Source organism: Acomys minous (assembly GCF_964271855.1).
Source record: "Acomys minous genome assembly, chromosome: 13".
In the NCBI taxonomy this organism is placed as follows: Eukaryota; Metazoa; Chordata; class Mammalia; order Rodentia; family Muridae; genus Acomys; species Acomys minous.
Window position 1 is genome coordinate 110,105,476 of NC_140495.1, and position 16,771 is coordinate 110,122,246.

General features: G+C 53.9%; 1 protein-coding gene across 2 annotated transcripts; it reads right to left on the reverse strand.

Moving 5' to 3' along the window:
* Window positions 1–385: 385 nt before the first annotated feature.
* Window positions 386–16,255, reverse strand: KIFC1 (kinesin family member C1). 2 transcript variants are annotated; one of them, XM_084753739.1, is made up of 11 exons: window positions 16,116–16,255; window positions 10,098–10,238; window positions 9,866–9,965; window positions 9,406–9,459; window positions 8,916–8,966; window positions 8,321–8,718; window positions 7,044–7,823; window positions 5,943–6,233; window positions 5,647–5,720; window positions 5,445–5,520; window positions 386–576 (listed from the first exon to the last, which is right to left on the reverse strand). In XM_084753739.1, exons 2-11 carry the CDS (start codon window positions 10,122–10,124, stop codon window positions 532–534), a joined length of 1,896 nt encoding a protein of 631 aa, XP_084609865.1. In that variant the 5' UTR covers window positions 10,125–10,238; window positions 16,116–16,255; the 3' UTR covers window positions 386–531. The 2 variants fall into 2 exon arrangements, with proteins under 2 accessions (XP_084609865.1, XP_084609864.1); XM_084753738.1 differs by lacking the exon at window positions 16,116–16,255 and adding an exon at window positions 15,957–16,109.
* Window positions 16,256–16,771: the final 516 nt, after the last annotated feature.

Here is a 16,771-nt window from a genome sequence, read left to right on the forward strand (position 1 = left end):
GGGCAGCTATGAGCACAGTTCGCTGTGCTGAGGATGGAGAAGAGATATCAGGACAGCAAAGCACGTCAGAATGGACATTTCTACATGCTTACAGGAGTTTGCTTACAAGATTTCCTCTGGCAGCTACTGATATTAATAAAACCTTTGGGAGCAGTAACAAGCGCTGGAGAGATGGCTTGGCCGTTAAGAGCACTTACTGCCTTCCCAGAGGACCAGGTTCTGTTCCCAGAACCACACCCCAGCTCACACCCACCCCTAAGGATAGTTCCAGAGCGCCTGAAACCCTCTGCTGAACTCAGGGAACCAGACATGCAGTTGGTGCACATGTGCACACTCTGGAGACACCTGTACACAACTAAGAAGTCTAAGACTAAGAGAGAAACAATTGTACAACAAATTTTATTTGATAGTTAGGTACATAATGTTGTCTACCCAATAAAAGCACCTCACCCCACCCCCACCGAGTACACTGACATCAAAACACAGACACAGACGTTCTCTTCTCACAGGAATCAGGCTCAGGCCCCGTCTTCATTTCTTATTAGCCTGAGCAGTACCAATGACACACTGGTTCACCTGTGGAACAACAGGGTTCACAGGATCAAAGTCTGCAGGGAAGCACAACAATCTGCCGTTCTGCCCGCGCTGGGGCCGCCCTCTGACTCCCCGAATAAGAACTATGAAGGCAGGCTCAGCCTGGGCACGGGGAAAGATAAGCACTATGTCCACTGGACTGGAGGAGGCCAGATGCCTGAAGGCTGAAGGTCTGTAGTACTGGCTAGTTTTTATGTCAACGCGACACAAGCCCACATTGAAGGGACTTCGGTTGAGAAAATGACCCATCAGATCAGGCTGTGGGCAAACCACAAGGCCTTTTCTTAATTAGTGGTTGATATAGGAAGGCCCCACATTATTGTGTGCAGTGCCAACTCTGGGCAGGCAGGTCCTGAGGTGGATAAGAAAGCAGGCTGAGGAGGCAGAGGCAGGTGGATCACTGTGAGTTCGAGGCCAGCCTGGTCTACAAAGTAAGTCCAGGACAGCCAATGCTACATAGAGAAACCCTGTCTCGGAAAAAAAAAAACCAAAAAACCAAAACAAAAAAAAACAGGCTGAAACCAGGTGTGGTGGTAGTACACACCTGTAATCCCAGCACTCGGAAGGTAGAGGCAGATGGATTGCTGTAAGTCTACAAAGTGAGTGCAGGACAGACAAGGCTACACAGAGAAACGTCGGGGTGGGGGGGTTGGGGTAGGGGAGACACACAGGCTGAGCAAGCCACACAAAGAACAAGTCAGCAAGCAGCACTCCCATATAGATGTCAAATAGGTAAGGCGCCCCCATCCCCATAGACGCTACAGTCACGGCTGGAGTTGCTCAGGATAGGAGCTCAGTATTGAAAACAAGTAAAGAACTCAGCATCTTGAGGCTGGAGTGAGAATTCAGTGTTTAAAAGAACTTGCTCTTGCAGAGGACCTGGGTTTTTGTTTTTTGTTTTTTCCCAAAACAAGGTTTCTCTGTGTAGTCCTGGCTGTCCTGACTCAAACTCACAGCGATCCGCCTGCCTCTGCCTCCAGAATGCTGGAATTAAAGGTGTGCACCACCATGTCCGGCTGAGGACCTGGGTTTGTTGCTAGCACCTATATGGTGGGTCATAACCAACTACTAACTACAGTTCCAAAAAACCCAACGCCTCCAACCTCCTCAGACACCAAGTACAAATGCATTTAAGTAAGCAAAACAGTCACTCACATAAAATTCAACCTTTTTTTTTTCTTGTTTTTTTGGAAACAGGTTTCTTTTTGTAGCACTGGCTGCCCTAGAACTCACTCTGTAGACCAGTCTGGCCTCAGACTCAGACTCACTAGTCTCCACCTTCTGAGTGCTGGGATTAAGGGCATTTGCCACCACACCCAGCCAAATCTTTGCTGCTTGATTTGGTTTTTTCAGATAAGGTTGCTCTGTGTAGCTCTGGCTGTCTCTGACTCACTATGTAGACCTGGCTGGCCTTGAACTCATAGAGATCCACCTGCCTCTGCCTCCCCAGTGCTGCAATTAAAGGCATGTGCCACCTGGCTTGGCTCACACCCCTAAATCTTAAGAAAACAACACACACACACACACACACACACACACACACACACACATTTTGGGAGCCCTGGCTGTATTCCAAAGGACCCTGGAACCACCCAGCTGCTCACAGCTGTCTCTAACTCCAGCCCTGGGGAATCTAGCATCCTCTTCCGGTCTCTTTAAGCACCAGGCACACATAAGGCACAGAAATACAGCTCTCAAAATACTCATACACACAAACAAACTCTGCACCCACCTTTTCCTACACAATATAGCCACCTCACCAGTATCGGTGCCCCTCATTTCATGGCACTTCATACTCTACGTGTCCTTGACAAATTGAAGATCTGAATGACTATTTGGCGCTATCTGCCCCCCTCTGCCCCCCAATAGTTCAGGTAATTGTTACCACATTTTAGCCATTACTTTATTTTATAATTCATTTATTTTTTTAAATTTTATGTGCATTAGTATGAAGGTGTCAGGTCCCTTGGGACTGACTGGAATTACAGACAGGTGTGAGCTGCCACGTGGGTGCTGGGAATTGAACCTGGGTCCTTTGGACGAGCAGACAGTGCTCTTAACCTCTCAACTATCTCTCCAGCCCCGCAATTACTTACTGTTAAATTAAGATTTGCAGCTTTAAAGCTTAACAGACTACACGGCATATAAGCATAACTCTGATGCGCCCTTCACGCCTCTGCTTTACCACAGTGTTCACAGAGCTGTACCCACAGTTATCGTTGAGCTACAGCTTTACAAGCTGAGGGAGAGTTCCTCATGGAAGAGTCCTGACCAACGAACACTGGTTAGAAACCACTACTTTAAACCCCTCTAATAAAATAACGGATCTCGGGCTGGAGAGGTGGCTCAGAGGTTAAGAGCACTGGCTGCTTTCCCAAAGGTCCTGAGTTCAATTCCCAGCAACCGCATGGTGGCTCACAGCCATCTGTAATGAGCATTGGTGCCCTCTTCTGCTGGACATGCAGACAGAACACTATGTATATATGATAGATAAATAAATAAATAAATCTCAACAGGATTACTATTTCATAAATCACCAGTTAGAAATCTAGGAGCCTGGTTTGGCGCACAGCTCTGGTCTCAGCAATTGACAGGCAAGCGGGAGTTCAAAGCTAGCCTAGGCTACCTGAGACCCTGTCTCAGACGAAAGAAGAGCTAATAGCAGCAGCGGAGGGCGTGGCTCAGTGGCGGTTCACACACATACGTACGTACGTACACACACACACAGCTCTGGGCTAGCTCTCTAACACTAGCAGAAAGAGAAAGGAAGCTAAGTGAACACACAGTAGCGGCAGAGCTAGGCTGTGGGCACTCCCTGATGTCACTGACGTACCCACTGTCCTGTCTAGAGGACAAGAATTTGAGCTAGAATTACAAACCTCACCAAAGCAAATTTCTAAGTCTAAAGAGCAAAACTGAGAAAAGAGTGCGCAGCAGCCAAATCCAAGCACAGGGTGCTACAGGCTCCTATCAACAAGGCACCAGCTAAGTGAAGAGTGGAACCGAGCGCTCCACACACACAACAGAGCCTCCTCCTCTGTGTTGTGTAACAGACACTTGTGAGGCAGCTGGAGAAACTTACGTGGACATCAGAAGCTCACGACAGGCAAGTGGCACACGCCTACCGTCCCCGCACTTGAGAGAGCGGCGGGAGGGTCAGTTCAACATCAGCCCGTTTTACTCACCTGAGAAGCTGACTTACCACCCGATGTTAGGCTGGGGGCAAACAGCTCAGCTCAGAAAGGTGCTTGCCACCAAATCTGATGACGCAACCCAAGTTTGATCTCTAGCGCCCATGCAGAAGGAGAGAACCAAATCCTAAAATCCTACAAATCCTGACATCCCCACACACTAAATAATTTTTTAAAAGTTTCATTTATTTTATATGTATTTCATATGAGTGTTTTGCCTGCACCACAGTGCATACTTGGTGCCTGCAGAGGGTGTGGCAGTCCCTGGAACTGGAGTTGGGATGGTTGTGAGCCAACACGCGTGTGCTAGGAGGGGACCAAAGTGCTCTTTTTTTTTTTTTTTTTTTTGATTTTGCGAGACAGGGTTTCTGTGTAGCCTTGGCTGTCCTGGACTCACTTTGTAGTCCAGGCTGGCCTCGAACTCACAGCGATCTGCCTGCCTCTGCCTCCAGAGCGCTGGGATTAAAGGCGTGCGCCACCACGCCCGGCTCCAAAGTGCTCTTAACCTCTGAGCCACCTGTCAAACCTGTGCATCACTTTAGCGCTGCCCTCTCCTCTCTTTTGAGACAGGGTTTCTCTACATAGCTCTGGATATTCTGGAACTCACTCTGTAGACCAGGCTGGCCTCAAACCCAGAGATCTGCCTGCCTCAGCCTCCTGAATGCTGGGACAAAGGCCTGTGCCACCACACATGACTAAGCCTGCTCACTGTTCTTGAGTTTAGGCTGGTCACACAGCCCATGCTTACTGTGACAAGGACCAGGTTCCAGCCCAGACAGGTGACAACAGACAGAAAAAATCACCTGACTTTTTATTGACCTCACCAAGCAGAAGGCAGACCCAATCATGATCAGACTCCAAATACAGTCAGAGCTCATGAAAGAGCTCTACCCTCAGGAAAAGGGGAAGCCCCAGGGAAGAAGTACCCAGCAAGGCGGAAAGTAATGAAACTGAGTCCTGCCTACCCATCGTGCTGTCAGCCCCTGGTGAGGTGTAGAGCTTGGATGTACATCTCTTTTGGTCTGGCAATTCCATCTCAAGGAGTATTTCACTAAACAGATAGAACTAGAAAATACACTCTGGGCGTGGTGGCGCACACCTTTAGTCCCAAGTGCTCAGGAGGCAGAGGCAGGTGGATCGCTGTGAGTTCGAGGCCAGCCTGGTCTACAAAGTGAGTCCAGGACAGCCAAGGCTACACAGAGAAACCCTGTCTCAAAAAACAAAAAACAAAAACAAAAAGGAGCTGGGTGGGTCCTCCCCAGGATGCCTAGAATCAAGGCTGATGATGGAGAGGCCGCACGCAGTCAGGAGTCCTCAGGGTGGGGCAGGTGTGATGCTTTGAATGAGAGCGGCCTCCGTAGGCTCAGAAACCTCAACACTTGGGACCCAGGAGTGGAACTGTTTAGGGAGGATGGGGCTGGAAGGCCTTGAGGTCCCAAAGCCCACGCCATTCCCAGTGGCGTGCCTCACGGCTGTGCCTCAAGATGTGAGCGCTCAGCGACTGAGCCAAGCCCAGGCCTGCTGCTGCCCTGCTGTCACCTTGATGGCCATGGGCTCTGACCTCTGACACTGAGCCCCAAATCAACTCTTCTCTAGGTTCCTTGGTCACCATGTCTTGTCACAAGAATAGAAAACTAAAACAAAGGACAGCAATTGTACCTTAGAGGCAAAGCGTAGTGAGTTCAGAGACTCGGAGACATTTTCTTCCAGAGGAGAAATATTCACAAACATGAGCCTGTAGAGAGAGAGGCCCAAGGCAGCATCAGTGGCCTGCAAAGGCTGAGAACACGCACACAGCTGTCTGTCTCCTCCTCAGCTCAAGTCTGTAGCTCCCAGTGCTTCCAGGGTGCCCTCTACTCACATTTTGGCACTGCCACCGAGAGAATTCTGCAGCAGGTAGGTAAGCTTGCTGTTTCGGTAGGGCACGTGGGACTCCTGAGGGTGAGGGGCACAGTTAGGGTAGGGCACGTGGGACTCCTGAGGGTCAGGGGCACTGTTAGGGTAGGGCACGTGGGACTCCTGAGGGTCAGGGGCACTGTTAGGGTAGGGCACGTGGGACTCCTGAGGGTCAGTCAGGGGCACAGCAGGGTAGGGCAGGATTCTCCACAGCTCTTGAGGACTGGCCCCACGCCTTGCCTGCCATCCATCCATTCCTACCTTATTGCTCAGGGCCATTATGACCAGCCCCAGTGTTGACAGACTGCTGTTAATGGCCTGTGTTTCCCGAAGACGATCACGCTCCCCAGGGCCCAGGGTTAAGGCAGGATCTAGGCGCTCACTCCCAGCCAGGTCCACAAGGTTGAGAGGAGCACCACACTGCAGGCCCCGAGCAGCATGCTCTCCAGAAATCTGCAGCTGGAACACACTGTGACTGCGTGATGACCTCTCATTCTGGGCAGTGCGGGCCACAGCCCGGTTCTGGCGGGCAAGATGGAGCAGGGCCTCCACCTGAGGACGGGACAAGCACAGGGTAGAGTCCAGCAGAAGCCAGGACGTGCTCATGCCAGTGGCAATAAGTGAATCCACCCCCGGCTCTCTTGGAACACCACAGACTGACAACAGGAGTAAGTGTCGACACACACTGAGACACAGCCGCCCAGAGCCGGTCTCAGCTGCTTGCGAAGCTGAAGCAGAGAACTGAAAGTTCACGACTCCCGGAGACACAGAGGGAGCCATGTCTCAGCAGACAGGCCAGCTGTGTGGCCTGGGCCTGTAACCCCAGCACTGAGGAGGCTGAGACAGGAGGATTGCCTTGAGTTCAAAGCCAGCCTGGGCTAAAAGTGCAATACTTTCAAAAAGAAGAAAAGGAAGCCATGGCAGTGGTGGCGCACGCCTTTAATCTCAGCGAGGCAGGCGGCTCTCTGAGTTCTCGGCCAGCCTGGTCTACAGAGTGAGTTCCAGGACAGCCAGGGCTACACAGAGAAACCCGGTCTCAGGAAAACCAAAAGAGAGGACAAGGAGAAGAAAAACCCAAGTGACCACACTACCTGCTGAGCAACTGAGCAGCCCCTGGAGCCCCGAGACAGGACAGCCAGGAACTCTCCTGGCTAGGGTGAACTTAGACACAGAAGCAGCAGGAAGTGAGTGCTGAGACACGCCCGGAAGTGGCCTGGTGACAACCGCCCACCTCCGCACACTGCTTCCGCTCCTTTGCTTGTGAGCCTTGCAGCCCACCCGGCCGCAGTGCTCCCTCCTCCTCCGCTGTGTGTGTCTGCACACTCTGCCCGCTCCTCCACTCTAGCCCCTACTTGCCCTCACCTCTTTCTCGCAGGAGACAGGGACATAGCGTGCGTTGGTGACAGTAAGCTCCTCACTCCCCGGGCCTGCCCGGCGGATCTCGCACTCGCCCCCTTGTCCCTTCCGGGTCCCGGTGGCCAGCAGGTCTCGGACGGTCTCGTTGTAGATCTCCACGTAACTTGCCACAAAACGGTACACCCAGCCCTGGCCACTCATCTCCTGGGCCACAGAGAACAGGTGCCGCAGGGCCCGTGGGATCAGCCCCTCCAACTGGGGGTCGTCCCCAGGCCCACCCTCCATAGTGAAGGTCTTGCCACTGCCCGTCTGTCCATAAGCAAAGATGCACACGGGGTAGCCATCCAGTGCTGACTGGACAAGCATGGAGATCTCCTCAAACACTTCGGCCTGCCTGCTTCCTGGTGGGAACACCCGGTCAAAGGAGAAATCATGGCGGGTAGGGGGTGCTGGTGCCCCGGTCAGGGTTGCCCGCCGATCATCAGACCGCGAGAGGCTAAGGCGGGTTGGGGCATCAGCGGGTCCAGCAGGGCCAGGGGGAAACAGGAGAAAGCTGGGGGACGGAGTGGCCTCCCCTGCGAGGACAGGGCGCACGCGGCAGAATACCCGGATGTTGCCCTTCAGCTCCTGCAGCTGGTTGTGGAGCCGCCGGCGCTCCATCTCCAGCCCATGGAGCCGGTCCCCTTGCTCAGCCAACAAGGTCTCCTGGGCTGCTGTCTTCTGCTGCAGACATGCCGCCTCTGCCTGGCTGCTTGACAGAGCCGCTTCTGAGGCCTGCAACCTCCTCTGCCCGGAAAGGAGAAAGAGAAGGTGGGAAGGAAACAATGAGAGCGAGGCCAGGTGCCATGCGGTGGGTCTCTAGCCCCACGGACTCCAGAGTCTGGGAAGGAAGAGGTGGGAGAGTGGGTGCGTGGACCTCGTGACTGCGGAGGCCGCTCAGGGAAGGAGAGCACTCCCATGCTTGTGAAAGCAGGAGGGCCTGAGGTAGAATTCCCAGCTGGGTGTGGCTGGCTGAGTCCGTAACCCCAGGGTTGGGGAGCAGAGGCCGGAGGGTGCTGGGACCTTGCTTGCTAGCCCAGCCACAGCAGTGAGCTTCAGGTTCAGCGAAGGCTCGCCCGAGCTCACAGGCATGGGGCTGGGGGGGGGGGGGGGGGGAGGACGACACACAGACACTGGGCTGTGAGCAGAGGAGGGGGAGCAGCAGGAAGGGTTGCTCGGAGGGCTTGGGTGGGGGCGCCCAGGTCTGCTGGGGAGGGAGCCACTCTGGCAGGCGCTGGCTTTACCTCCTGCTCCTCCACTCGGGCGCCCAGGGCGCGCCGTTCCTCCTGCAGCTGCAGCTGCTCTCGCTGGAGCTCCTGAACCAGCCTCTCCTTGGTGCTCAGCCATCCCTCCAGCTCCACGACGCGGGCATTCAGAGTCTCCAGTTTCTGCTGGCCCTGCTCGGCTTGGGTCCGTACGATGGCCAGCTCCCCTTCCAGAGTGTTCCGCTCTGTCCCCAGGGCCGTGGCCTGCTCCTGCACCTCTCTGAGTTGCTCCCGAAGGCCCTGGTTCTCCCGATCCAGGGCCTGGGTCCTCTCCCGGTAGCGCCTTAGGTCTTCATTGAGGTCACACAGCTGACCCTTCAAATCCCAGGCCGGCCGCTTGCCCGGCTTCTTCCCCGCCACCGCAGGAGCCGCCGCCGCTGACATGCGCACAGAGGGCAAAGGTCAGGAGTCTTGCCCTTCCACCCATGCTGTCTTCCTCTCTTCAGGCCCCCACACCTCACACCATTTCTACCTCTTTCCTCACACACGGGGCAGTAGATGGGGCTCTCCGGGCACTCACACCTCATCTCCCCACCCCGGCCTTTCACCCAGTGCTCATGTGTCTGTCACCTACTTGCAGGCTTTGGAGCAGGAGCAGTGGGAGCTGGCTTCTGGTTCCTCAGCACTAGAGAGTTAGAGTTGACATAGAATTAGTTATATGTTGGACATGGCTGGAAAAACATGAGCTACAGTGAGACTCAAAAGAAAAAACAAAAGCCACGAAGGCTGGGCTGAAGTGGCTGAGCAGTTAGCACTTGCTGCTCTCAGAGACTCAGGCCTGGTTCCCATCGTCCTAGTCAGGACTCACAGCCACCGTGACTCTAGCCCCCGAGGACTCAGTGCCTCCCTCTGTGCACATGTGCACACACACACACACACACACACACACACACACACACACAGGGCTGTACTGTGGCCTAGCCTAGAGCATTGCTTAACTCGTGCAATGCCTGGACTCGATCCCAAGAACACCCCCACAGAAGGCCGAGGGACCAGAGCCCGCCGCCAGTGTTCCCCCATACAGGACCCTGGCCTGCTCAGCCACGGCGCGGAGGCACTGTTACCTGTACTGACAGCAGTGGCTCCGCGAGGTCCTGGCTTCTTAGGTGCTTTCGAAGCTGTCCGAGGGTGGAAGAGAGGAACAGGAGAACACTCACTCTCGGGACGGACTGACACATGTTGTAGGGTTAGAAGAAGACACACCCCTTGTCCTTTACATGTCTGGCCAGCTCCTCATGGCACTTCTAGGACCAGAAACGACCCACTATGCCCAAACTCAACAAGCAAACAGCGCTGAGCTGGGCACCTGTATGTGCCTGCCGTCCCACCACGTCTCTCCATCTCCTCTCTAGCGCACGCAGCTGCCCTGGACGGAGCCGACTGCAGGAGACAGGCGGGAGCAGGGGCCTCACCTAAGAGCCTCCGCCTTTGCAATTCTGAACCAAGAGAACTCAAAAGCAGACACAGTTCCAACAGAAAAGAGCAAGAGCAAGAGCACTTCCACGCCCCGGCTCCCCAGCCCACCTGCAGTGCGGGCCTGGGCCTGGGCCGCAGCGCTGAGGAGTGGTCCTCTGGGGCGGGATGCGTCAACCTTGGTCACTGCACCCAAGCCTCGTATCCGTTTCTGGGGAGAGATAAGGAGAGGGTTCCACTGTGACCTGTGTCCCCGCCCGCCTCTCTCTCTCTCTCTCTGAAACACACACACACACACACACACACACACACTTTCTTACTCTCTGTTTTCCAAACCCCTCACCTTTGCAGGCTCCAAGGTTCCCTCCATCTCGTCAGGACCCCTCTTGAGCTTGCTTCCTGGGAGGGGCAGTCGGGAGGAAGACTTGACCAGGCTTGTCGTCCTCAGCTCTCCGTTTCTCCTCACTTCCAACAAAGGGGGCCTCTGTTGGGAAGAGACTCTTAAGACAGGACCAAGCCAGAAGGCAGTGGTGCACACCTTTAATCCCAGCACTTGAGAGGCAGAGCAGGCGGATCACTGAGTTCAAAGCCAGCCTGGTGTGCAGACCTAATTCCAGGCCAGCCAGGCCACACGGAGAAACCCTGCTCATAAAACAAAACAACAGACAGAACCAGAAGCCCACAAAGTCTCCTTTTGGAGCGCCTCTCAAACTTAATTTTCAGTATTGACTATTAGCAGCACTGACAGAGTCACTTGTGCCAACAGCTGGCCTGCGTGCCACTTAAATGGCACCGACAGCAGCAGGGCAGGGCAGAGGGCTGGGAAGCACGTCAAGGGAAAGGCTAGAGGGAGGCTGGACTTTAGCTGCCTGTCAGGGCTGAACTCAAGCAGACACAGTCAGATACTCCCGGAAGACAAACACTCTACAGGACAGAACAGCTACAAAGCCCTTGAAGGTAAAGCCAAGACCTTAAATAATCTACTTCACCAGCTCCCGAGACTAGGTGCGAAGGATGCACCTGAGTGCCAGGCTGCAGTCTCACAGAGCTCAGCGAGGGCCTGAGCTGCCAAGGCCTGAGCACCCCAGGGTGCCATCCACAGATCAGTACCATGTCACAGGAAGAGGGTCTGATTTAGTTTAGTTTTGTAAAACTATTGAGGGACTGAGTGTATGTGCTGGCCAGGTCCTGCTGGCACGCCGGCTGGCCTGGGGTGTGAACCTGGGGACACGTGTACCCAGCAGCCGAGGCCCTCAAGCTCTGTCTGTGCCCCGTACCAGCTATTGGTACAACAGTGTCTCTGAGGACAGAACTGTTGAAGTTGGCGACATTGTACAGAGACTGGAGAGGGGTTTCCTGTACACCAGCACTGGCTGAGTCGTGTCAGGTCTACAGCGGGAGCAGCTGGGAGCTCGCCTGCGGTGAACTCACCCGGGAGAAGCAGAGCTAAACAGGCAATGGCAGGCGCAGGCTCGGCTAGAACAGTAAAGCCTAGCTAAACTGGTTTTGGTCCAGCTTCATGAAAAGAATATTTGTTAGGCACAATGCTGAAAGATTCCAAACTCAAGGCTGGCCTAGGCAACTTAATAAGGCTGTGTTTATTGAAATTGGGGAAAAAAAGACAAAAGACAAAAGACAAAAGACAAAAGCCAGGTATAGCCTGAGTGGACCATGCATCAGGAGCCACTAATCCCCGGCACAAAAATAGAGGCAAGGCCGGTGTGGTGGCGCACACCTGTAATCCCAGCACTCGGGAGGCAGAGGCAGGTAGATGGCTATGAGTTCAAGGCCAGCCTGGTCTACAAAGTGAGTTCAGGACAACTAAGGCTACACAGAGAGACCCTGTCTCAAAAAACCAAAATAAGGGGCTGGAGAGATGGCTCAGAGGTTAAGAGCACTGGCTCCCCTTCCAGAGGTCCTGAGTTCAATTCCCAGCAACCACATGGTGGCTCACAACCATCTATAATGAGATCTGGTGCCCTCTTCTGGCCTGCAGGTGTACATGCAGACAGAACACTATACACATAATAAAAAAAACTCGTTTAAAAAACCTAAATAAATAAATAAATAAATAATAGAGGCTGGTGAAGTAGCTCAGGAGGTAAAGGCACTTACTGCCAAACCTAATGCCCAAGTGTGACATTTAGGAATCATGACGCACACACACTGACAGACAAGACGTAGACACACACTCACACACACATCAGTAAATACATAGCTTTGCTTGCAAACCTAGCATGTACAAGGTGGTAGGAGACTGCAGCACTATTTGAGCTGTACAGTAGTGAACATGGACGTGGGCCTCCCACTGTGTCTAGTCTCCCTCAGCCATCTGCACTTAGCTGACTGGCTTCCTGTACAGAAGCCTTAAGAGAAGCTGTCCTGGGGGATGGAGAGATGGCTCGGTGGTTAAGAGCACTGTTTGTTGTTCCAGAGGTCCTGAGTTCAATTCCCAGCAGCCACATGGTGGCTCATAACCATCTATAATGTGATCTGATGCCTTCTTCTGTCATACATTCAGATAGATAGATAGATAGATAGATCGATAGATAGATGGAAAGAAAGAAGCCATCCTGGCCAGTCATCCTTAGCTACATAAAATTCCAGTCCATGAGCTACATAGGTGGAGGAGGGCAATGCCAGCCCTGTAACTTAAAAGTAACTAATTCTTTAAAGGCCATACTTGCTAGTGTTTCAACAGTATCCACAAACCACACTTGTTTGCAGATGACAATGTGACACCACAATGTCAAAAGTTAGACACCCCCCATGTGTTTTTTAAGGGGGGGGGCATCTCTGAGACAAGCAGGAGACGGATGACAGGGTAGGCTCCTGGGGTGACCCTAGCAGGGCTCACGGAGACTGAAGAAGCCACCTTCTAACCAGGCAGGACTCCCAGTGCAGGGAGGGGGAAACCAAACCACCACAAAAACTTCAACCCAAAATTTACCCTGCCTACGAGATGTGCAGGGATAAAGACAGCAGAGATGGAGGGAATGTCCAACCAACGCCTGGCCCAACCTGAGCCCCACCCCGTGGGAGACAGCCAACCCGAGCCCAGCACAGCTGTCCTCTGAGAGGCTCCACCCAGCAGTAGATCCAAACAGATGCTGAGACCCACAGCCAAACAGGCAGAGCTCAGGAGTCCTGTGGAAGAGTGGGAGGGAAGGACAGAAGGACCTGAGGGGTCAACTAACCTCGACCCATGGGTGCTTACAGAGATGGAAGCACCAACCAAACACAGACATGCATGGACTGGACCTAGGTCCCCACACATACGTAACAGGTGGCAGTTTGATCTGCATGTGGGTCCCCTAGTAGGTGGAGCAGGGGCTGTCCCTCAGCCTGTTTTCAATCACTCCCACTGGCTGCCTTGCCCTGCCTCAGTGGAATACGATGCGCTCAGTCCTGACTTGATGCGCTAGGGTGGGTGGGTAGGGAGGTAGGAGATCCCCTTTTCCAAAGAGTAGGGGAGGAGAAATAGGGAGGGAGGGAGGCAGGGAGGGACCGGGATGAGAGAGGAGGAAGGGGGCTAAGATCAGGATGTAAAATGAATAAATAAATAAATTTATATAAAAATTTAAAAATGGAGGCTGGAGAGATGGCTCAGAGGTTAAGAGCACTGGCTGCTCTTCTAGAGGTCCTCAGTTCAATTCCTAGCAACCACATGGTGGCTCACAACCATCTACAATGAGATCTGGTGCCCTCTTCTGGCGTGTAGGCACACACGCGGGCAGAGTACTTTATAAATAATAAATAAATAAATTTTTAAAATAAGTTTTTTTATATGAGCCAAGGTTACACAAAGAAACCCTGTCTCGGAAAAAAAAAACAAAACAAAACCAGCCAGGCATGGTGGCACATGCCTTTAGTCCCAGCACTCGAGAGGCAGAGGCAGGCAGATCGCTGCAAGTTCGAGGCCAGCCTGGTCTACAAAGTGAGTCCAGGACAGCCTAGGTTACACAGAAAAATTCTGTCTTGAAAAACAAACAAGATGTTCACTAACTTGGTTCTCATACTTTTTACTACAACAACAACAACAACAACAACAACAGCCAGCAGTGTTGATCACCGCACTCTGGAGGCAGAGGCAGCAGCCTGATCTACATAGCCAGTTCTAGACAAGCCAAAGTAACAAAAAAAGGCAACTTTGGGGCTGGAGAGATGGCTCAGTGGTTATGAGCACTGGCTGCTCTCACAGAGGTCCTGAGTTCAATTCCCAGCAACCATAGAGTGGCTCACAGCCATCTGTAATGGAATCTAAATTCTCCTCTTCTGGTCTGTAAGCAGAACAGAGTACTCCTATACATAAAATAAATTAATAAAACTTTTACAAAAGGAACTTTATTGCTGATTAATTGGAAAGCACTACCTTGGTGTTTGCTTGGTGACCCCAACGCTTATTTATCCAGGACAGTCTAACCACCATGAGTTCTGCTCTCCCTCTGAAAGGAGACAGTGAGCTCGGCTGTCAGAAGCACTCAACACTCAGATCCACAAGTAGATCTGCAACCCTTTCACTCCAGAAGACCCTAGAAGGAGGCCTGGAGCACCAGATCAGAGCCGCCTCAACCCGCTCCAACATCTCACATGACTTCCCACTCTCCACAGTCATCCCAGTCAGTACAGCAGACACCACAGCTTCCTCTAACTCAAGCACTCCTCTCTTGACACTGCTCTGTGGCGGCTACTGCCCTGTGGCTGGACAGCCATTTGCGCAAAACTTCTCAAGAATATTATCTATGGCAGTGTGTCACGACCCCTTGAGGGGGTCAAATCACGCTTTCCTGGGGGTCGAATATCAGATTTCCTGGATATCAGATAGTTACGACTCATAACAGTAGCAAAATTACAGTTATGAAGTAGCAAGGACCGTAGTGTTAAGGCTGAGGTCACAACATGAAGCACTGCACTAGAGAGTCACAGGGCTGGGAAGGCTGAGAGCTACCGACCCAGGGCATTCACTGGGTCAACGTAGCCCCTAAGCAAACTTCACTTCCACCATTCCCCCAAAACTGCTATCCCTCACACCCGGCGGTGGTGGCGCACATCTTTGATCCCCCAGCACTTGAGAGGCAGAGGCAGGTGGATCGCTGAGTTCCAGGTCAGCCTGGGCTACGCTTGTCACTAGACCATCTTTACATTGTCTTTCTTTTGGGGTTGTTTTCTTCATTTTTCTAGACAGTGTATCACTCACTGGCTGGATGCACAAAACCCTCGCCTCAGCCTCTGCACAGGACTTCAGAAAGGTTTTGTCGTGCTTGCTTCAGCGGATTACTGACAGGGGTGGGGTTGGGGTGTAGGGCTGAGTGTTTGGATGTTCACCTAGCACTGTACCACAGAGCGCCTCCTTACAGTGTTTAGCCGCCGCGCCTTAGCTAACTGACGGTACTCCTCCTCTTAGCTTTCTTCTTCCCCTGGGACCCGCTAGAAGCCTTTCTCAACTGCCCTTCGCCGCCCTCCAGCAGACATACAAACTATTTATTTGTCTCCCCGGTGAACGTTAGCTCCCTGGTAAGCTGGGACCTCTGTCTCCTACATACGCACAACTGTGCAGGACGCACAAAAGGTGTTCTGGAAATACTGCATGGACAGACCCGAGAAAACATTCACTATAGTTTTACTGTCACCTGACAGCGTGCCGTGGTCTCCTTTATGGCTGTGCGTTACCAGAGAGTCTCTCTCTTCATGTTAGTCCATCTAAACTGAAATACTAGCAAGCACAGAGCGCAGGCAGGCGGGCCTCTCCTGGCACTAGAGCTCAGTACATTAACTGCCACACACAATACACCTCAGATGGCTGTGGGTGGGGCAGGGCAGCCATTAAACCAGTCGACCAGTCCCACTGGGGAAAAGCAATCCTCCTCTTGGGTAGATCGGCCTCGTTTCTTCCCTGCCCTCCCTCCACCCGATCCTGCGGCAAAGGGAAGGCGACACGGCGGTGCATCCTCAGGGATGGTGCCGTGCGAACGACAGACAAAAGCCTCCCAGAACTCTTCGCTTCTCCCACAGGCAAACTGTTAAGAACCGAGGAGCGGAGACATGCCGAACGCGCGTGAGGATTCGAAACGGGAAAGTGCCGGAGAGAGAGCTAAGACACCGGCGTCCCCTGCAGGGTCTTCCCCTCGCGGGCGGCCATGGCCCCCCCCCGACCTGTCTGTCACCCACCCGGCCGGCGGGAGGTGTCCTCCGCGGCACTCACCTGCGCCTGCGTGCCCATGGTGGTCCGCACGGGCCGGGCTGCAGAGGGAGCGTCCCGCGGAGCCGCGTCCTCTCTCGGGCTCGCGCCGCCGGGCCCCGGAGCCAGGCCACCCGCCACGCCCGCCACTTTTGAATTTCAACCGCCGCGCCGGAGACTCACCGCTCGACCCGCGCAGGCCAATCCGCGCACGCGCCGCGCGCCGCGAGCCAATCACAGAGCCCTGCGCCTTCGGGGCCACGCCCTCCCGGCCGCGGCCGTTTCCCGTCCCCCAAAGTGCGAGGCCGCCGGGCTCCTGGGACGCTCCCGATCCCACTTCCGGATCCGCTTCGTCCTCCGCTCCGGCCTCTCCCTCCCACCTTCGCGCGGAGCTCGCTGCACTTCCGCTCGGGTTCGCGGGGGAGGGGGGGGGCGCCTCTGGTTACGTCAGACGTGCGCGCGCCCGGAGGAGTCGAGTGGGCGGGAAGAGAGGCACCGCGCGTGTGCACTGGCGACCCCAAGTGGGGCCCGGCCGGGGCGAGCGCCGCCTCGCGGGTGCTGCGGGGAATGCACGCCTCGCAGCCGAGCCTGGGGTTAGAGCTGCGTGGCGGCGCCCACCTGTCTCCAAAGGAAAAGAAAGAAGTGGAGGAGCCGGGCGCGGTGGCGCGCGCCTGTGATCCCAGCTCTCCGGAAGGCAGAGGCCGGCGGATCTCGAGGCAAGCCTGGCCAACAAAGTGAGTCCGCGGGACAGGCAAGCCTACACGGAGGAACCCTGTCTCAAGAACAAAAAACAAAAGCAAACAAACAAAAAAAAAACACAAAAAACTAGAAGCCAGGTG

What these genes read in the sequence shown, in the direction of transcription:
- KIFC1 (XM_084753738.1), bottom strand. An exon ending in GAACCTTGGAGCCTGCAAAG is followed by an intron (nt 9,966 to 10,097) that starts GTGAGGGGTTTG and finishes ATCTCTCCCCAG; the next exon opens with AAACGGATACGAGGCTTGGG. An exon ending in CCCGAGTGGAGGAGCAGGAG is followed by an intron (nt 7,824 to 8,320) that starts GTAAAGCCAGCG and finishes CTTTCCGGGCAG; the next exon opens with AGGAGGTTGCAGGCCTCAGA.